Genomic DNA, 23667 nt, shown 5'->3' with positions numbered 1-23667 from the left:
ATCCCAGCATGTTATTGACCATATATCATCATCCTGGGCCTTCTGGTTATTCAGAAGAAGTTGTTTAAAATAAAAAGTTGACGAACGCTGCATCATGGCATAAGCTCACTTAGCGCTTCGAGCCAGGTGAGCTAAAAACAAGTCAAAGTATTGCAAGGCAATTCACAGTCTTTCATCGGTAATGATTTACATATTAACCAAACAGTACACTTATGTCAGGAAGCATACATATGTAGGTCACAGTGAGGTCATAGTGACCTACTTCTTTCACTCTCTCGTCCCAAGATGTCCTTGTACACCAAATCTAGTAACTCCAGGCGAAATCGTATAGAAAATATGCCCAGACAAACTTTTTCAAAAGTGAAGGTCAAAGGTCAAGTCATAGGTCACCGTGACCTAATTCTTGCACTGTGCACTCCGCCATCCCAAGATGTCCTTGTTCACCAAATCTGGTTACTACAGGTGAAATAGTATAGAAGATATGTCCCGGACAAACTCGGACGGAAGGACAGACAAAGTGCAAACCTGTAGTCCCCCCCCCCCCTGGACCCGGTGGGGGACTAATAAAGAAGAGGGTAGTAAACCAAATACAAAAACAAGTTCATCAGCTTTGTAAAATAAAGAGATTTACATTACATCTGAATTAGTACACTAGAAAATATCTTTAAGACATGAAAGCCCCTGATGCCAGTTTCTGTGTTTGATAATGTCTATAAATAGTTACAACAACTATGGTCTTGACACCCTGAAATATGTATGTATATTCAAGGTATTATCATATATTTCATGTTGATAAATGGAACAAGAGGCCCAAGGGCCTTAGCCGTCACCTGAGTAATGTCATAGGTACTGGTAGCTCAATTTTATTGTTGAGATGTGAAGTGGAAATCAGCATGTAAACTAAGTGAGATACAATACTTGTCCTGTCATCAAAGGATAAGATATTATAATATATTGGTAAATTTTCCTTTTGGGGCCCCGCCATAGCCCCTGGGGATGGGGCAGGAATCCCAATTGTACAGTGTAGTACCCTCATCTACCAAAGATGAATCTGACTAAGTTTGAACAATTTCCTAGAGAAAATTGTCAAAATATACACAAAAGTGTTATTTCCCTATATAAACTTTAGTAAACTTTACCCCCTCCCCAAGGGAGAAAAGATGGATCGGGGGTCCTGAAATTTACAATTTAAACAAAGCCCCTGATATTCTTTCCATCCATGCAGGAAAAATGACTGTATTACCTCGGAGTTTAGAGAAAAAGGTTTTGAAATATTGGTTAATTTTCCCTTTGCGGCCATGCCCTTGCCCCAGGGGTTGGGGTAGGAATCCCAATTTTACAATTTTGTAGCCTTATCTACCAAGGATGATTCTGACCAAGTTTAAAAAAAATCCATCCACTGGTTCTAGAGGAGAAGTTGAAAATGTAAAAAGTTGACCCACGACGGACGACGCATGACGACGAAGGGAAAGCGATTAGAATAGGTTAGTTGAGCAAAGCTCAGGTGCTGTAAAAATACAGAATAAAGAATTCCATGAGTAACAAGATGCAGTGACCTTTGAAACAGGAACTCATCCGAGGCATTCTCATACTTGAAATCTGTATAAACTTTGGATTAAAATCTGTTAAGCTAGGGTGATGACACTGATTCGTTTATGACTTTCTATATATAACAACAGTGACCTTGGCCTTTGAAACCTGAAACACAAAGATGTTTGACCTTTGTATAAATTTTGATCAATTTCCATCAGTAAATTACAATTGTTGGTTGACTGATGACACTGATTTGGCTGATGATTTCTATATATAGCAATGATGACCTTGGCCTTGACTTTGGAATCCTGAATTCTTATACATTCTGTACTTGAAATCTGTATAACCCCCCACCCCCAGATTAATTCAATTAATCGTTTATATTCTCAATATCATCTCTAAATAATCATCACAACAGCGTGGATAGTCTTCTGTTTATTAAGTATACAGACTCACATTTAAAGTAATACACGTACTCACATAGGTCAAGTACATTTTGATAAAACATTGTTCCAAATTTAAAGTAAACAAGCAAATTCGTGGAATTTGTATCCCTCGCTTGCAGGACATATTGAGTGTAAACATTACTGAGGTTAGGTTTAAACATGTGAGTATCGTGCTGTTGAGACATAATGTATAGCTTGAAACTTGAAGAAAAAAAAATCCCTATACAGAAGTTAGACTTTTTATTGAACATGTAGGTATTACGATTTAAATTAATTGTTTAATCCATCAGAATTGTCTAAACTCATTAATTATCCTTAAATATGCACAAATCACATAGCATGAGATAGAGGAACACAAACATTGTTACAGTATCAAGTTTGAAGTAATATGGCTAATATTTGCTATAGTTACTATGCGGAAACTGCAGATAATGACGTTTTTCGTTAATCAAGGGGTCATAACTCCGCCAAATTTAGTGCGATTAGAGCTGTTGTCAAACTTGGCTGAGCCCTTAATAGTTTAAATGTACACCTCATCCTCGGGTTTCATGAAATCTACTAAACAAGAATAATATTTTCCGTTTTCAGTCCAGATCAGTACGGTTTGTTGATTAGTCACCCCGATGACAACATTTATCTTTCTGTCAAAATGTTGAAGTCTGGTGTCAGGGCCAGAGGAAACTCGGCTCTATATTTATAAACAATTTTACAGTTTATATGTACATCTCATCCTCGGCTTTCGTTGTTCAGTATGATATAATGGAAACTGTATAATGTCTGGTTTTGGTGAGTGACGTTAATTACAGATAATGCAGACTTTTATAATTATAAACAATTAAATAGTTTATATGTACACCTCATCCTTGGCTTTCTTTGTTCAGTATGATATAATGGAAACTGTATGTCTGGTTTTGGTTAGTTTAAACATATTTTTATTGCAATATAATTACAAAAGGATTGGGCACAAGTTATTGCAACTTATAAACACCCTTTCCATAATGGTTTACAACATACATGTATAAATATAATGCAATTTCTTATAATACATAAATTGAGAGAGAGAGAGAGAGAGAGAGAGAGAGAGAGATTTTAGTCTGACTCATTTCATGATTAAAACTATAGATTAAGATAACAAACTTATAACAATGTTATATAACAAACTTATCAAGCTTATAACAATGTTGACACAGTTGGACTATAAACACATTCATTACGCACTACAAACCATCTGGTTTTGGTGAGTAACGTACGTTAACTACAGATAATTCAGACTTCTATAATTATACACATCTATGTGAATTAACATTACTTTATGGTTGGAGATTGATAATACTTCTTTGTTTGTCTGTATATTATCTAAACATATATCACACCCACATGTATTATCTAAACATAAAACTGTACCTACACATGTGTGGTCTTTATACTAGGAAATGTCTATCAGACATGAATACTTCCTTGCCCCTGTGGTTTACCGATAAATACTAACAGTGACATCCTTGGCATTGACCTTGGGATCTATAAGTACGTACTCATCAAAGATATTCTCAAATTTCATCTTTTTATAAAATCTGTTAAGAAATGAAGTCTGTATAGCCGTAATGTATGGATATTAAATGTTACTGAACACAACAAACCTGTGGACTGTTGTGGTCCTACACCTTCGTCAGTCCTCTGTCGTTTGGCTTGTGGTTGTCCTGTAAGTAACAGAACAATGATGTGATGCAATCAACATAGTTGGAAGATCCTATAACTAAATGAACAATTTATAATCATAGGTGGACGATCTACCTTGAAACATCCTATATAGTTCTTTATAAAAGAATTAACAGCTTTTGTACACATGTATCACCTACACATATAACACCTACACCTCTATCACTTACACATGTATCACCTACACATGTATCACCTACACATATAACACCTACACATGTATCACCTACACATATTACACCTACACATGTATCACCTACACATGTATCACTTACACATGTATCACCTACACATGTAACACCTACACATGTATCATCTACACCTCTATCACTTACACATATATCACCTACACCTCTATCACTTACACATGTATCACCTACACATATAACACCTACACCTCTATCACTTACACATGTATCACTTACACATGTATCACCTACACATGTATCACCTACACATATAACACCTACACATGTTTCACCTACACATGTATCACTTACACATGTAACACCTACACATGTATCACCTACACATGTATCACTTACACATGTATCACCTACACATATGTAATAGGAACAGTGACCTTGACATTGACCTTGGGATTCTCTGATACAAATTATCTGAGATTTTCTTATACATGACCTTTGCATAATCTTTTGAGGAAAATCTGGAAAGAAAGGAAGATCACAGAGCCATGACAATAAATCACGATGCAAAGGGACGGCACAAACAAGTTCCCCTCAAAATGGTGGGGGCATGGAAAGTACTTAACATAACAAACCTGGGGAGTGTCGCTTGCTTTGATTGTACACAGTTCTCTGTCGTTTGGCTTGTGGTTTATTTGTGTGTTTTAATTAGATATGGACCAAGTTCTAATCTGTGACAGAGGTATAGCTCGATCATGTTAAGCCCCACTCACCATACTTAAAAAGCCACACAACAAAAAAACAAGAAGCCCAGAAGGCCTGTATCGCTCATTTGGATATCTCAGTAATCCTGTAAAAATGTTCTAAATGAAGTAATTTTGCAAATATTTCCACAAATTGAGTCTCCTTGGCTTGAGAAAGTTCCAGACTAAATTATTGAGATCACTTTACCTGTACTGAAGAAAGGAATTTGAAGATTTTCTCTCATTACCTCTTTTGAGCCCTATCCTTTTGCATTTTAGGCAGCCAGACCTCCATTTACACATCGCTGAATCCTTCTTAGGATAAGTTATACTAAATTAAGTCAAGTAGGTCAAGGCTGTTTCTTTGATGGCACTTTTCATTATTAGGATGAAGTTGTTAAAAGATTTTAACACATTTGATCCATTTGACCTTTTAAGTAGTTCAAGGTCATTTACTGGAGTAAACATTATTCTATTCTGTCCTAGTATGCTTCTGTATAGTAGGTCAAGGTCATTTATTTTATACTTCATAATATCTCTTTTTACAATATAGATTTTTATAAATTCAAACCATTTTCAATTATCACGTAAATGACCCATTTTATTTTGTCCTACCGCCATATGGTGAATATGGTATTACACATGTGTAATAAGACCTAAAGGTACTGCAATTGATAAAAAAAAACATGGGAACATATTCTTACGCCACTACAGGAACTACTTTTATTTACTACATGTATACTGTAGTATAAGATGGCTGACCAGATAAACATTACTACTTTGTACTGCACAGAGCAATAATACTGTGATGGAAGTACTTTGGTTCTAACCTAAATTGAGTCAGCTTATTACACATCACGTGTTTGATATTTTTTTTCAATTTATAAATATTATGTGAAATAACAAGAGGCAACTGTTTCTTTTGTTACATGAAACTGACATAGAGGTAACTTTAGACCAAATTTGGTAACTAGAACTCAAGACATTTTAACATCTCTTAAATTGTTCTTAGGATATTGTTGTTTGGAATTTGATTTTTTTTTTAAGCTTTAACCCATGTTGACTTTTGACTCCGGCTAGCACTGAAGAATGACCTTTGACCTCATTACTGAAATAAAGAAAATAATTCACACAGCCAGTCTACATAACATACCCAGGTATCATGACTCTAGACCAAATGGTTCTTAAGATATTGTTGTTTGAAGTTTTTAATATATTTGACCCCATATGACCTTAAAAGTAGGTCAATGTCATTTTAATGAGGACACTTTATAGCACTTTGGTACCTACATGTAGCTACTGGCCAAATATCATGACCCAGGCCTTATGGAACTTGAGAGGAAGATTGTTAAAGGTTTTTACCTATATTGACCTTTGACCCCAACTAGCACTTAAATGTTGAACTTTGCCCTCATTACCATGCTGAAGAAGGATTCCTCTAGTACTTTGATCTACTTATGAGCCATCTTGGTTATTTATCAGTCCCAAAAAGCGCTAAGAAATGTTTACATTGGGAACCTACATGTTAGATTTGAGAAATATCCCTCTAGTTTCTCTATCTGAGAAATAGCACTAACAAGAATTGTTAAAGGACGGATGGACGGAGCACAGACAATGGGTGATTTGAAAAGTAAAGTAAAAGTAAAAGTGGAAAGTAAAATAAAATTTAGTTATCATGAAACAAGACAAAATCTGGAACCCAATATTATGTTCATTTCAATACAGTATCTTTGAATGTATAATAACATACAATAAATATTACCTTCACTTTCCCCACATATTTTCTTTGTGTACTTATCAATGGTCTTTCCTGCCTCCACATCACACTTAACAAGAATGTCTTGTAATGTACTGTACTCCCCATACTTGATGATTCCTTTCTTCTTCAAGGTTTCGCACAGACCAAACATCTCTTTTACATCACCCATATCTCTGGTCGACAGATACTGCATCATCTTAACTTGGCAGCAAATAGAACGCCATTCTTTTGATTTAAGTGAAAACATTTCACTTAATTCAGATACCATATCTGTATGGTGCTTACGAATGTTTTCCTGACTCTGCAAATAAAAAAGGTTATGTTTAATTATATACAATTCATTTCAGAAAAAGGGTAAGACATTATACGTTAAGGTCGAGGCAGGTTGTGGACATAATATACATTAAGAAACATATCACAGTGAAATCGAGGATTCGAGGGGGGGGGGGTCAGAGAGAAAGGAAAGGGGGGTTGAGGGTATAAATACAGAAACAGAGAATTAAAATTTTTGTACTGATTTGTCAATTTTATTAATATAATCTGAAGAAACACTAGCGTCACCATCAGAGAGTAAGTTTACATCAATAACACCATCATACCATGCTAGATCTGTATTTAATATTCTACGTAAGTTCTGATATAGGGAACAAAAAAAGTAAAAAATGATAAGAATCGTCACAGGAATGCCCACATGGACACTCTGCTTAAGCTATTAGGTTGGCTATAAAAAGATCATAGTTGAGTGGGCTTGCTCGGTTTCTTAGATGACAGTGATGAAGTCAACATTGACTAAATAAAGAACAGTCCTGGTGAACCTTGGTAAGGGAACTTATTATCAGAATATAATCCATCATACATAAATGTGGTTATATACAGGGATAAGGGAACTTTTTATCAGAATATAATCCATCATACATATATGTGGTTATATACAGGGATAAGGGAACTTATTATCAGAATATAATCCATCATACATAAATGTGGTTATATACAGGGATAAGGGAACTTATTATCAGAATATAATCCATCATACATATATGTGGTTATATACAGGGATAAGGGAACTTACTATCAGAATATAATCCATCATACATAAATGTGGTTATATACAGGGATAAGGGAACTTATTATCAGAATATAATCCATCATACATAAATGTGGTTATATACAGGGATAAGGGAACTTATTATCAGAATATAATCCATCATACATAAATGTGGTTATATACAGGGATAAGGGAACTTATTATCAGAATATAATCCATCATACATAAATGTGGTTATATACAGGGATAAGGGAACTTATTATCAGAATATAATCCATCATACATAAATGTGGTTATATACAGGGATAAGGGAACTTATTATCAGAATATAATCCATCATACATAAATGTGGTTATATACAGGGATAAGGGAACTTATTATCAGAATATAATCCATCATACATAAATGTGGTTATATACAGGGATAAGGGAACTTATTATCAGAATATAATCCATCATACATAAATGTGGTTATATACAGGGATAAGGGAACTTATTATCAGAATATAATCCATCATACATAAATGTGGTTATATACAGGGATAAGGGAACTTATTATCAGAATATAATCCATCATACATAAATGTGGTTATATACAGGGATAAGGGAACTTATTATCAGAATATAATCCATCATACATAAATGTGGTTATATACAGGGATAAGGGAACTTATTATCAGAATATAATCCATCATACATAAATGTGGTTATATACAGGGATAAGGGAACTTATTATCAGAATATAATCCATCATACATAAATGTGGTTATATACAGGGATAAGGGAACTTATTATCAGAATATAATCCATCATACATAAATGTGGTTATATACAGGGATAAGGGAACTTATTATCAGAATATAATCCATCATACATAAATGTGGTTATATACAGGGATAAGGGAACTTATTATCAGAATATAATCCATCATACATAAATGTGGTTATATACAGGGATAAGGGAACTTATTATCAGAATATAATCCATCATACATAAATGTGGTTATATACAGGGATAAGGGAACTTATTATCAGAATATAATCCATCATACATAAATGTGGTTATATACAGGGATAAGGGAACTTATTATCAGAATATAATCCATCATACATAAATGTGGTTATATACAGGGATAAGGGAACTTATTATCAGAATATAATCCATCATACATAAATGTGGTTATATACAGGGATAAGGGAACTTATTATCAGAATATAATCCATCATACATAAATGTGGTTATATACAGGGATAAGGGAACTTATTATCAGAATATAATCCATCATACATAAATGTGGTTATATACAGGGATAAGGGAACTTATTATCAGAATATAATCCATCATACATAAATGTGGTTATATACAGGGATAAGGGAACTTATTATCAGAATATAATCCATCATACATAAATGTGGTTATATACAGGGATAAGGGAACTTATTATCAGAATATAATCCATCATACATAAATGTGGTTATATACAGGGATAAGGGAACTTATTATCAGAATATAATCCATCATACATAAATGTGGTTATATACAGGGATAAGGGAACTTATTATCAGAATATAATCCATCATACATAAATGTGGTTATATACAGGGATAAGGGAACTTATTATCAGAATATAATCCATCATACATAAATGTGGTTATATACAGGGATAAGGGAACTTATTATCAGAATATAATCCATCATACATAAATGTGGTTATATACAGGGATAAGGGAACTTATTATCAGAATATAATCCATCATACATAAATGTGGTTATATACAGGGATAAGGGAACTTATTATCAGAATATAATCCATCATACATAAATGTGGTTATATACAGGGATAAGGGAACTTATTATCAGAATATAATCCATCATACATAAATGTGGTTATATACAGGGATAAGGGAACTTATTATCAGAATATAATCCATCATACATAAATGTGGTTATATACAGGGATAAGGGAACTTATTATCAGAATATAATCCATCATACATAAATGTGGTTATATACAGGGATAAGGGAACTTATTATCAGAATATAATCCATCATACATAGGTGTGGTTATATACAGGGATAAGGGAACTTACTATCAGAATATAATCCATCATACATAAATGTGGTTATATACAGGATCCTCAAACATAGTTTAGTAAGATAGTTCTACTTTACATCTGAGTATCTGCATCACTGACCAACTTAAGCTGTCGACTAGAGGTTAGGTGAAGACAATTCACGATGATTTTTATTGGCACGGATAGGAAGGTGATTGTACAAGTTTTAATGGTTTTTGAGAGACCTCACGCAGTTCCAGGTTCAAGTGTTTTATTATTTATGGCCTCCTATATTTTCAAACCTCCGGATGAGTATATTTTCTTTTGACCTTATTCAAAGCAGAGGCAAGTATGTAGGCCACATTGACAGAAGTTCAACTGTAATGTATCAGAATACAGAAGGTGGATTGAAACTATAGTTACAGATTTATTAGTTGGACCAACCACCTGGTCAAACCTGTTTGATTTGGCACATGTACAGGTAACATACCAATTAAGTAATATATCAGGGATCGGTGGCCAGGTTGCAATTATATAATCAAATTGTAAGCACAGCATTATCATGACAATACCTTCATATATGTCAGTGCTGCGACGAGAACGTTCCGTGTTCCATACTGATCTACTTGGGTTGAGGCCTAAAGGTTTTGCTATTATGTGGCATATTTATGTACAAATTTTCTGTCAGAGATGACTACAACGGTCGCACATTATGAGTACTAACCGTTACATAGTTATTAAAAGCTGTCAATTTGAAAATAGATCAGTTTGAGTGAGCTTCGCGAGGCTATTATAGTATGTGAAGTCATACCAGCGGGTCACGAGGCTATGATTAAATCAACTGTTGCTAATGGTTACTATCGGAACACAAAACCATTGATACAGGGAATTCTGTCACGGGGTGGCGATTGCCTGTACCTTAGTCGAAGCTGCGGAAGACATATTTTAGACGAGAGTGTTTAGTCTTAGTAACTACGATGTTACTATATACAAGCACATGCACATGGCATTATTTATACCTGTGAGTAGGATAAAAGAAATTTACCCAGAGGCGAAGGTATTTTTCAAGTGCACCCGACTTCACAAGAATTACCAAAATATTTTTTAAGAAGTCTGCCCGGCCTTCACAGTGAACAGTGCATAGTGTTTAAACAATTCTTATTGCAAAACAAGGCTTTGCCAGACCAGGAGAGGTCAGTTGGACAAATCTGGGGACATGCCAGATAAAACTTACAGACCAGTTGATAAATATCTCCCTACTAGAGTGACAGTACTGTGTGATAAACTTACACTAGCAGTGCTTGGTCGGATCATCCTGCTCGGCCGTGATTGCTCAGGAGTGTCATCTACTGGATGGAAAGAAAAAATATTTCAGAGATATACTAACAAGAGGCCAAAAGGGCCTGCATTGCTCACTCGCTCACCTGATATTAATCTCAAACTTGTAATCTTAAATATGGATTAAAATAAATCTAATGGCAAAATATCAGGATCTATGTCTCTAAGTTATTCAAAAGAACCTGTTTAAAGATTTCAACACATTTGAACCCTGTGATCTTGCAAGTCTAACAAGGTCATTCAATTGATTTTAATTGTTAAATAAGATGAGGTCGTTTAATGGTGTATACACATTTGACCATGTGACCTTGAAAGTTGGTCAAGGTCATTCTTTTGAACAAACTTGATTGCTCTTCATGGGTGACCGTGCTGACCTGTTCTCAAGATGCCTAGTAGGTCTATCGTTTCACTTGATTGGTCACATACTTAATTAATCAATACTAAATGATGTCTATACAACAGTTTGATAACACATGTCCATTTCTGTAAAAACATACCTTTATTTTAAATGAATTGTTCAATTATTTCAATATATTCGTTTGTGATTCGCTGTGTCAACATCACACGTAAATGTAAAATCGTATAAACTAGAATAGGAACACGTGTCTTCACTGTTGTTACATGATCATGATTAACCACATATTGTCATATAATCTTTATAATTTTGTGTGCACATTTTTGATTGAAAATATAATTTTTACATTTTCGTTGTGTATATTTTTCGAGTTGTAGAAATATTCCTTGTATTTATATTCGTGTTTCCATAGCAACAATGAAAGTTTGTACACAACGAACATTTCATGTTATACAGTATGACTATGGTGAAAGTTCATTTATTTGAACAAACTTGAAAGCTATACAACTGAGCCATACCTGCCAACCCTGGACATACTGAAAGAGGGTTATGACCCTTTTTTGAAAATTAAAAAGAGGGTCATAGTGCGCGACGGCTTTTTTCGCAACAAATATAAAAAAAATAGATATTAAATTATAACTTAAATATTTTAATGATGTAAAAGTTACATTCTACATTCATTGAACTGTTCTTCCAGCAGATCTAGCTGATCCTCATCCACAATACCAAATTCAAAGCTGAAAAATAAAAAGATTTGTCAACAACACAAATTATAAAATTAATTCATAATGATAAATATGATACTGTGTTTTCACAGGCATTTTTTTATGTCAATTGAAATGGTCCCGACAATAAGATGTCACATTCTGCTCAAATAAAATACCATTTTGTTTCTGTCAATGAAAATGGTCCTGACAACAAGAAGTTGCACCCTTCTCATATAAAATATCAGTTTTATACGAGTAGGGTTTGAACTCTTATTGTAAGGATCATTTTGATTGACAGAAACAAATCAAATGCCTGTGCATGTTTTTGACTAGAGGGCAGAATGCAGCGTTTGGTCCACGACCACGGGACTTTGTACACTATAACTCATTTTCCTACGACATTTGATATGTGTACAATTATCTTTTCTTTTAGCAATTCGTGTAGTAGAACCTGCAAGTCCCGATAAAAACTTCTTCCTTCAAGAAGACATAACGTTACCTTCAAAATACGATCTATTCTACGTAAATACAACTCAATTATTCGTTAAAAACCTGACTAATAACTTGTCGGCAAGTTCAGTAACAACGTTCTTTATATAAACATTTGTAAAAACAGTTCTAGTACGTATATAAACAACTCACAACTTACCTGTTGGTGAGAAACGGAAACAGGAAATAGATCGTCTTTCTTGTGAAGAAGGATGGAAAAGTCTAGAGAATTCCGAGTGACTTCGGTAACTTCTAATATACGGAAAGATTCCGGGTGAAAACGGGTGAAATTGACGAAATCCGGGTCAAAATCGTAACCCGGCGGGTGAAGTTATAAAAGCGGGTGAAGGGCTAAAATCCCGGGTGTAACCCGACGAAATCGGGTCACTTGGCAGGTATGCTGAGCATGTTACTGACTGAACATCATCACCCTCTACCTTTTGGTTATTCAGGGTAAGTTGCTTAAGATTTTAACATACTTAACCTCGGTGACCTTTAATATAGATGAAGGTCATTCAATTGAATAAACATGATTGACTTCAACAAACCATGTTGCTAGCTAAATATCATCACCCTGGAGTTTTTGGCTATTCAGGTTTTTCAAGCCAACTAACCCCCTGTGACCTTGAAAATGGGTGAAGGTTATTTATTTGAAAAACTTGTTAACGCTCTATCCCAGAATGCTACCGGCTTATTATCATCACCTTAGCCATTTGGTTAAATCCGAAGAAGTTATTATTAAGTTATTAATGTATGTATGACCCCTATAACCTTGAATATGGGTCACGATCATTTGAACAATCTTGGAAGCCCTTCATCCTATTAAATTACTGCCTCAATATCATCACTCTGGTTACTCATAGATTGTTTTAATGGTGGGTTTTTTAAAGACAATTGACCTCTGTGACCTTGCATAATACTGGACAAATTCCATCACCCTAGGTCTTTTCACCATTCAGAAGAAGTTGTTTAAAGATTTGATTATACAAGAATGTATAATGAACCCTGTGACCTGGAACATAGAAAAATGTCGTTCATTTGAACAACCTTGGTAACCATTTATACCAGCACGCTACTGGCTAAATATCCTTACCCTAGGTCCTTTGTTTATCCAGGAGAAGTTGTTCAAAACAAGAGGCCCATAGGGCCTGTATCACCCACCTGGATATCTAAGCAATCATGGCAGAATATTCTCCAAATGAGATCCAAGGGAATATGCCACACCCCAAGGCCAATCCTTGTAGCATATATATCTGTATTCAATTTTTCATGCCCAGCAATTTTATGTATGGTTATGGGGTGGGGATCTCAACTGTTTCCAAGCTGTGACTCAGAAACTAGGTCCCTACGGTTGTGGCCAGACCCCAGGATCAATTCTAATAGCATGACTGCATTTTTCTCTTTTTGCCCAGAATTTGTATATATAGTTTTGGGGTGGGGATTTCAACCGTTTCAAAGTTATGACCCAGGGGTTAAGTCTGCAAGGGTGGGGCAGTCCCCAAGGCCATCCTGGAAGCATATGTGCATTCATCTCTTTATACTCAGCAATTGTATATGTGGTTATATGGTGGGGATCTCAACCATTTCCAGGCAATAAACTTTTTTTGGTCCCACCCCTTAGCCCGGGGGGTCAGCCCCACCATTTGTACAATTTTGAATCCCCACCACCTAGGAATGCTTCCAGTCTAATATGGTTGATATCCATCACTTAGTTCCAGAGAAGAAGTCGCTTTAAAGCAATATAGCCAAATAACCCTTTTTGGCCCCGCTCCTCAGCCCCCTGGGGGGTCAGCCCCACCATTTGTACAATTTTGAATCCCTGCCTCCCATGAATGCTTCCGACCAAATATGATCGATATCCATGGCATAGTTTTACAGAAGAAGTCGTTTATAGCAATCTAGCCAAATAACCCTTTATGGCCCCGCCCCTCAGCCCCCTGGGGGGTCAGCCCCACCATTTGTACAATTTTGATTCCCCACCACCTAAGGATGCTTCCAGTCAAATTTAGTTAAATTCCAATCAGTGGTTAAGAAGAAGAAGTCGTTTAAAGAAATTGTTGACAGACGGACGACGGACGACGGACGGACGGACGACGGACGCCACGGTATGGCATAAGCTCACCTTGGTCCTTTGGACCAGGTGAGCTAATAAAAATTGATGTCGGACGGAATTTGGTCAATTTTATCCTAAAGCAGCATGCATGGTGTGATATCTTCCAAAACTATATAAAATAGTTTTTCCAAATTTAATTGCTGACCTGATACTTACTTAACATATTTCTACTAATGTGTAAAATCATTATAAATGTACTTAATTTCTAAGAGCACAATATATTGTGATACATTGCAAAATAAAAATTGCTTGCACTACCCACCCCTACAGAATATTAGAATCAGACATTTCAGGTATTGCTCAAAGAAATAAAATTTTGTTCCAAGGAAATTATTTTTTAAATTTGGAAAGTTTGATTGACACCGATTCATTACATTCTGATTCAAAGATCAAACTGGCTGTACTTGTATCTTGCTATTAATCAAACAAGACATACATTCTCTGATACATTACCTTCTAAAACAAAGATCATACTGGCTGCACTTGTATCTGGCTATTACTCAAACAAGACATACATTCTCTGATACATTACCTTCTGATACAAAGATCATACTGGCTGCACTTGTATCTGGCTGTTACTCAAACAAGACATACATTTTTTGATACATTATCTACTGATACAAAGATCATACTGGCTACACTTGTATCTGGCTGTTCCTCAAACAAGAAATACATTCTCTGGTACATTACCTCCCGATACAAAGATCATACTGGCTGCACATGTACCTGGCTGGTCCTCAAACAAGACATACATTCTCTGGTACATTACCTCCTGATATAAAGATCATACTGGCTACACTTGTATCTGGCTGGTCCTCAAACAAGACATACATTCTTTGGTACATTACCTCCTGTTACAAAGATCATACTGGCTACACTTGTATCTGGCTGGTCCTCAAACAAGACATACATTCTTTGGTACATTACCTCCTGTTACAAAGATCATACTGGCTGTACTTATATCTGGCTGGTCCTCAAACAAGACATACATTCTCTGGTACATTACCTCCTGATACAAAGATCATACTGGCTGCACTTGTATCTGTCTGTTCCTCAAACAAGACTTGCATTCTCTGGTACATTACCTCCTGATATAAAGATCATATTGGCTGTACTTGTATCTGTCTGTTCCTCAAACAAGACATACATTCTCTGTTACATTACCTCCTGATATAAAGATCATACTGGCTGTACTTATATCTGGCTGGTCCTCAAACAAGACATACATTCTCTGGTACATTACCTCCTGATACAAAGATCATACTGGCTGCACTTGTATCTGTCTGTTCCTCAAACAAGACTTGCATTCTCTGGTACATTACCTCCTGATATAAAGATCATATTGGCTGTACTTGTATCTGTCTGTTCCTCAAACAAGACATACATTATTTGGTACATTACCTTCTGATACAAAGATCATACTGGCTGCACTTGTATCTGTCTGCTCCTCAAACAAGACATTCAATCTCGGGTACATTACCTCCTGATCCAATGATCATACTGGCTGCACTTGTATCTGTCAGTTCCTCAAACAAGACAGACATTCTCTGGTACATTCCCTCCTGATACAAAGATCATTCTGGCTGCACTTGTATCTGGCTGGTCCTCACACAAGACATACATTCTCTTGTACATTACCTTCTGATACAACGATCATACTGGCTGTACTTGTATCTGCCTGGTCCTCAAACAAGACATACATTCTCTGGTACATTACCTTCTGATGTAGAGTTTGACCCGTCTGTATCAGACTGGTCCAGATCCTCAGACAGGACATGTGGGGCTGTAGGTCTCCGGGCCGGTCCTTTCCCTTTTCTCTCTTTACTGTCACCCTTTGGCATGGTTTACTAATGTAATGAAACAAAACAAGAGGGACTATAAAATGAAACAAAGATATCCCAGAGGGATGCTGACATTCACCAATGTTACAAGATCCTACAGATCTTGTTTTTCTACCCTAGTTAAAATCCAAGTTTGATCAAGTCCAGCCTGACATTGTTTTTCTTTCTGTAAATGAATTAATTTAAAGGTCACTAGTAATTGCATCATGCTGTGATTTTTTATACAAATTTTGTACAGAAATGGTAAAAACAAGTTTTTTACTTTCTAAGAGAATAAAATTAATTAATAACCTGAAAGTGTAAAAGAGTCCTTGTTGCTACCTTTCCATTAAAACCTATAAAGCTAAGGTTAAACAAGAGGCCCAATCTTCATTAGATCAAATTTCTCTACCCTAGTTAAAATCCAAGTTTAATCTAGTCCGGCTTGACAAGATCAATATCGATAGTAGTTGTGTGCCCCTGTGCCCCATTGATATCATTCAATACCGTACCCCGAAACCAGACTGAAAATCCCTGGTACGTTATATCCAAACACAATTGTATTGGGATATCAAGTACCCAGCGACTAAAAATCTGACAAGATCAATAATAATAGTGGTTGCGTGCCCCTGTGCTCCATGGTTGTCACTCAATACATGTACCCTGCCGGCGGGCGACACCAGACTTAAGGATAATCGGCCGTTCAAGTCTGGTGTCAGGGCCTGACAAAACTCTGGCGAAATTTAGATACGCATCGCTATGAACCATTGTGAAATTTTAGAAAGACTGCTCCATTACTTTATGTGAAAAGCACTAACAAACACCGCAACACCCAATATTCAAGATGGATAAGTTCAAAATTTTAAAATGCATCACCTACGCGTGAAACATCCCTCCAGTACTTTCTGAACAATAGCGCTATATGTTCAAATTTAGTAGGCAGTCATCGGCGAAAAGGCGCACTTTGAATCTTAATACAAATTCCGGAGAATCATTATAGGCAGAGGATGCCCAACGGCCCTTGGGTAGCTATGCCCAAGCTAAGGGGAGATAATCCAAATTGGTTTTTCAGAGTTGGCGGAAATAGCGTCACAAAAAAGTACATTCCAAAGTACAGTGAATTTAACGTATTTTCCAGTGTTAAATGAGGGTTATCATGGTTGTATTTATATCTTTGATACCCCTTGGTTGTGTACGTACCAAAACAATGATGAAATGGGGCACGGGTAACACGTAAGACTTTCTAAAATAATTTTAAAAAATAACTATTTTCCTTCTGAAGACGGGTACATGCAATAAAACCCTGTCAAAATATAAAGTAATTATCCCTTAAAATATTGATGTTCATATGACAATTTGACACAACCGTTCTTGGTATGAAAATGATGATTTTAACACAAGGGGGTTATATAACGGTAAATGAAAGACGGTGGAAAGACAGATGAACACAAACATTGTTATCAAATTTGAAGGAATTTGGCTAATATTTGCTAGATTTATTAAGCGGAAACTGCAGATGACGTTTTTCGTTATTCAATGGGCCATAACTCCGCTGGGGTCCGCTGAAAGTGGTCATCACACTAGGCCGAGCCCTTAAGGCTTTTAACCATATGACCATGTTTGAAGTAAATCGGTTAACATTTGTTGTAGTAATTGCAAGGAAACGAAGTGCGGCAGATAATGACGTTTTTCATTATTCAAGGGGCCATAACTCTGCCAAATGGAGTCCGCTGAAAGTGGTCATCGAACTTGGCCAAGCCCTTAAGGAGGATAGAAAATACTAATAAAACATTCCACATCCTTCCAAAATATGGTTGGGCATATAGCTATCTGGGGTACAGCAGGTTCAACTCTGACTGGTGATGAATGAATTCCTTCTACCTGTGTGAATCAATCAAACCAGGGATCCCTGTCTAGTGGGGGTTAGTTGCTTATTTATCTTTGATGACAGTTGGTATAAACATTTAACAGCCACATAAGAGCTGTTTTATCATTACAGAATATGAAAACCAGATGCATGATTTACCAAAACGGAAACGTAACTTGTAGCTATAAAATCGAAACCAGGCACTGGCACTAAATACGGAAATATAACTTTTTCACAATGAGGCAATCTATTCACAATAAGATTCATGAAAGATGAAAATTGAATTGGTTGCTATTGTTTTTGATGATTTAAAAATATTTTTTTACAACCCATATTTTTTTAAACTGGATTAAGAAAAAAATGATATCATACTGATAATAATAATAATGGAAATGTTGTGTTTTTATTTTATTTTAAAAGTCGATAACTGTATCATGTCATGTTCAAACCTCCCTAAAAATTCCTGAAAATAACGACGATAAATCTCCCCTGTGGTTTATAGTAAGTAAGTATAGACAGAAAAAATATAAATGAGATACTACTATGCTAAATGCAGTATTTTATTTGTTTTAAATGTTTCACTAATCTAGCACTTCCTTATTCAGAGAAAAAAATCTCACTAGTTTTGACCTAAACCACGGACTTATTTCAACTGATCTCAATATTGTGCACTGGAAAGTTTTGACATGTAGGCCATAAAACATACCTTTATCAATTAGTGTTAGAAAATGAGTTTATAATATATCAAAAGTGAATCTTTTTTTTTACTAGAAAAATATGTTTAATAGATCTATGTGAATATTAGAAGATTAATTTAGAAGTTTTAACATATTTCTAATATTAATTAGGACCTGTTCTCACTATGACTTGCCATTGTAATCCCAGACTTAAAGGGACATCACGTGAAGAGCCATTTTTTAAAAAATGAATGTATGTATTGTATGCACTTCCACTTATGTTACCTCGCTATCCCCATATTCATAGTCCGTTCCAAATGTCCAGTTTGACCACTTGAATTGTTCGGGAAAGCCCTGCTAAAAATAGTGCCGATAACGTCACCTGACTAGGCAGTAAACACAAGTGGTCTGAGCGAGATGAAACAGTTTCCAAAGGGGCCCCCAGAGAGGGGCCGCCAGGCAACTGCAACTTCTTACCGCACTATGAAACCAAGTAATATGATTTCTAAGCCCGTATTCAAACTTATTGAACAGTAATTATTCATCATCAGAAGTTAATTCCACACTTGCCAATATTCAGTATTTAAATGTATTTAGCTTTAAACATATATTTGTTGCCAATAAAATTGAACAAGGGATGGGGGCACACGCTTTTACAATTTATCACAGCCTTCTCCCGTCATACATTTACAATTAAATGTCAACAATGATAATAGGCATAAACATGAAGTAGATATATATAAATATACCGGTATATTGAATTTAGTACCGGAATGTGACCGGTACAGATGGTACGGGGCTAAACACCTTCCCTCAACCATGGGACAAACCTTTCTGTAAAAAGGAATATTCACGAGACGAATATTCCTTTTCAAATGTTTACATAAAGTGCATTTATGCAATGACAAACTACACGCGAATAAAAAAGGAAATGTTTGTGAATTTATTTATTACATTATACAACTCAATGTCTTTGGCCAAATTTTTTTTCTAGACCATGCATATAAATGTATGTTTACTCTCTTTCCCACTTTCACTGTCTCCATACGCTAACACTTAGTAAGTCATATTAGCCATCACACACACTAAACTGTATGGCAAAACCACTACGTGTACATGTAGAATATGTGTCAGATATGTAAAGTGTTGAGATACTTGATAATTATATTTTATCAATACGTTACAGAGATTAAAGAATACTTGTAAATAGACCTTTTTATGTTGAGACAACTTTTCTTTAATCAGTTCCTTTTGTCCGAAACAGAAGCCGTAGTTATCGGCAGCACGCGCCATTTTTACAACGAATCAAATATTTGTTCCCCTGTTTTCAATATGTATTCCGATTCTATCTGAAGTCGAAAATTAAGTCTTTATAGAGAAAAGGTTGTTACATGATCATACATTCTAAGTCAACATCAAATGAAAACATGAACTGTTGAAAAAATACGATTTGAACAAAAAATGTTATGCGATCCTATTTACTAGAAGTAGGTTCTCCTTCCTCAATTATTCATACTGGTCCGTCATTTTGACATTTTTAATCTAGCTGCGATAACGTCGCTTTCTGACGAAGAGCGATTTTTGTAATATATTGCGTCGTCGCGCCAGAGGAGGCCGGGTATTCATATTAGTACTAATTTAAATCTTAAATGTCAAAACAAAACAAAATCGTTTAATTCAGCAATATAATTAAATCATACCATTTTACTGATCCTGGTAATATTATAAATTATGTAAATCCACGGACTTGGATCTAATCTAATTCCGTGGTAAATCTAATAGCGCACGCGTATCTCATTTGACCCCGATCACGAGTACCCACACAGGAGAGAACAGAATACGCCGTGGCCATCACAACAGTTATCCCTTGGAGGGCCTCTTGGCAAAATCAAACTAACCAGTCCTTTCGCATAAACCACTGTATAATTATAAAACAAAGTGAACTCTCTCCGATACATGCCCATTAACATATTAAACTAATTATATATATAAGTTCATCTGTGTTCAAACTCACACAATGACACTAGCGTGATTAATAGTTTTAGATATTTATTCATAACATAAACAGCGCTAGCACACTTAGACTATTTGCAGATGACAGCATAATATACAAGACAATAAACAACAAAGAAGACACATTAAAACTACAACACAACCTCGATGCAGCAGGACAATGGGAGACAGACTGGTTAATGCAATTTCACCCCGACAAATGTAACATACTTAACATTACACCGAAACGCAACAAAATACACCATGATTACAAACTCCACAACCACACATTACACAAAGTAGAAACAAGCAAATACTTAGGACTAACACTACAAAACAACCTACGATGGGACAAACACTTAAACAATATCACAGCCAATGCCAATAGGTCCCTAGGTTTTCTCAAACGCAACCTGAAAATAAACTCACCACATATAAAAGAACATGCATACAAAGCACTAGTTAGGCCTAAACTTGAATACTGCTCTTCCATTTGGGATCCACACAACACAAACCAAATTAAACAAATAGAAAAAACACAACGAAGAGCAGCACGCTACGTACAAAACAGATACCACAACACTAGTTCCGTAACAGACATGATCCACACACTTCAATGGCCAACACTACAACACGACGCTTATACACTAGAATTATCCTTTTTAACAAAATTATACACAGAATCGTAGCTTTAAACCCAACACATATACACCTGTAGACCCCCGCACCAGACAGGTACACCCGTACGCATACAAACACATATCTGCTACAAAGGACACATACAAATACTCATTCTTCCCACACACAGTAACACAATGGAATCTCCTCCCCTTAGCAGCAGTCCAATGCACAACACTAGAGGACTTCAAGGCACTATTACCCTACACAGCCCTTGAAGCCCTCATCACACACTAGTACATACACCAGATTTTAACTTTTTATCTATACCTTGCACAAAAAAAATACAAAAAAACCACCCCATAATCACTATAAATAACCCCTTCACGCCTCTACAATAGGACCCCCGATGGCATAATCATCAAACTGATGGAGCCCTCGTATAAAGAAGAAGAAGCATTTCTGTCGATTTCATTTCAGCTTAACCGGCTATCCGGAAGAATACATGCACCGTACTAACTGCTAGGGCAGTTATTTTCTCCTTTGAATACTTCCCACCTGTAATAATGATTCCGTAACGTACCCCCTGCACTATCTTTTGACCATTTGGCAACTTTTTGCTTCGTAGCTGACACGGTACAACACTTTTCTTTCGCTTACTTCACACGGCCAGTCATTTTGTTTACAAAGAAATGGTGCGCATGCGCTAGTAGAGGGAAATCCCTGAACAAAACGTTTGTCAGCTGACAGGTAGAAATACCGATGATTATCTTAGATTTAATCATTTTTATAAATCTATTTCAGTCAAATCCGATCGTTATTTTCCATAAGGAGTCTCACTTGATATGTTTATGTAGTATTTGAAAAAAAAGACAAAACAAAAAAAGTTACTTTAGCGTGATGCCCCTTTAACTTTCGCTTTCATTTTTAAAAAGTTATAACTGGAACTATTTAAAATGGCTTCCATTGTACGTATTATGTTGTGTATATCCACGGACTTGGATAATCTAATTCCGTGGTATATCGTGTAATTACGGTTTGAGACGGTAGAACGTGATACCCGGACAAAACATCACGACAGATCAGGGCAGTGTAATACCAACCAATGACGTCATGATTATATATGGCGTCCCTGAAAACAGACAACACGTACAGATCACATTTATAGTGGTTTTGATAATAAGATCTCGTTTTTCTTGATTAAATATATACAAACTACGAATCAGTTTACATATTTTATCATATCTACTTGACTTACTTGTTGATGATTTTACACCTTTGTTTTGACAATCTTCAGGTTTTTATGCTCGTCCGCTCAACACGTCTTTCACCACACTGAATTCGGCTAGAAAAAAGGAAGTATATTAGTACAATGTAGCTAAGTCGGATATGGCGTCCCTAAATCATGAATATTCATTAGATGCATTCGACCCTTACGTAATCTAATTTTAACATGTCTTTATCTCGGATTCAATATATTCTATGGTCTGTTTAAATAACCCTCTTGACAAAGGCACATTTTCGGTGACATATTTTGCTCATGATCTTGTCCTACAATTCATACTGGACTCATTACCTGCCTGTTAAACAGTTTTTTAAACGGAGACATCTTTTGTGTTTCTATCACTGTTAAATAAATAAAAGAAGTCTTCCATTCATCTTTCATACCACATTTATACCTATTTACTGTATAGGTTCCTGAAATAGCGATCGCCGAATTTAAGCGAGGCAATTCAAATTATTAAAGATCATGACATGCTTGTGATCATAGACATGTTTTCGGTATACGATCATCATTACGAAGGTGGGTACAAAACAATAAGTGTATTAATAGATCAACCTGCATTACGTATACGAACTTGAAATATTCCAGAAATGAAACCTCAAAGCACATTAAAATATAACGAATCAGTGCGGTTATCACGGCCCGAGGTCGACAATGTCACAGATTATGTCAATAATTAACTCACGGATCTTCTTTGACACATGGTTTATATATTTTTTCATAATTCAATGATTTATAAATACAAAACACACATTAACGAAAACATTTGTGTTTTTAAACATAATATAAACAATGATTGTAAATAGCACCTTTGGACATGCTAGTGTATTTAATAGCGACCAGACTGTATCGATAATAGCGACCAGACTGTAAGTTAATAGCGACCAGACTGTATGGATAATAGCGACCAGACTGTATGGATAATAGCGACCAGACTGTATGGATAATAGCGACCAGACTGTATG

At 35.7% G+C, this 23667-nt stretch overlaps 2 protein-coding genes across 3 annotated transcripts in view; both read right to left on the bottom strand.

Annotated features, from left to right (window-relative positions):
- Positions 1–22040, bottom strand: part of LOC110463180 (uracil-DNA glycosylase-like) — a 34698-nt gene extending 12658 nt beyond the window's left edge. Inside the window, exons 1-5 of one of the 2 annotated variants that reach the window (XM_021517566.1) lie at positions 22001–22040; positions 16161–16290; positions 10732–10790; positions 6347–6644; positions 3617–3676 (exon numbers count right to left, since the gene is read on the bottom strand). In XM_021517566.1, the coding sequence (XP_021373241.1) occupies positions 3617–3676; positions 6347–6644; positions 10732–10790; positions 16161–16284 (541 nt within the window). In that variant the 5' untranslated portion in view covers positions 16285–16290; positions 22001–22040. Of the gene's footprint in view, positions 1–3616; positions 3677–6346; positions 6645–10731; positions 10791–16160; positions 16291–21975 lie in introns of both variants that reach the window. The other variant, XM_021517565.1, reaches the window with a different exon arrangement.
- LOC110463181 overlaps positions 1–22900 on the bottom strand; it is a 494021-nt gene extending 471121 nt beyond the window's left edge. Inside the window, exon 1 of the mRNA XM_021517569.1 lies at positions 22676–22900. The gene's annotated coding sequence lies outside the window, so the exon portion shown is untranslated. The remainder of the gene's footprint in view (positions 1–22675) is intronic.
- Positions 22901–23667: the final 767 nt, after the last annotated feature.

The sequence above is a fragment of the Mizuhopecten yessoensis genome, unplaced genomic scaffold (assembly GCF_002113885.1).
Source record: "Mizuhopecten yessoensis strain PY_sf001 unplaced genomic scaffold, ASM211388v2 scaffold10871, whole genome shotgun sequence".
In the NCBI taxonomy this organism is placed as follows: Eukaryota; Metazoa; Mollusca; class Bivalvia; order Pectinida; family Pectinidae; genus Mizuhopecten; species Mizuhopecten yessoensis.
This window is presented reverse-complemented; position numbering and strand designations above follow the sequence as displayed.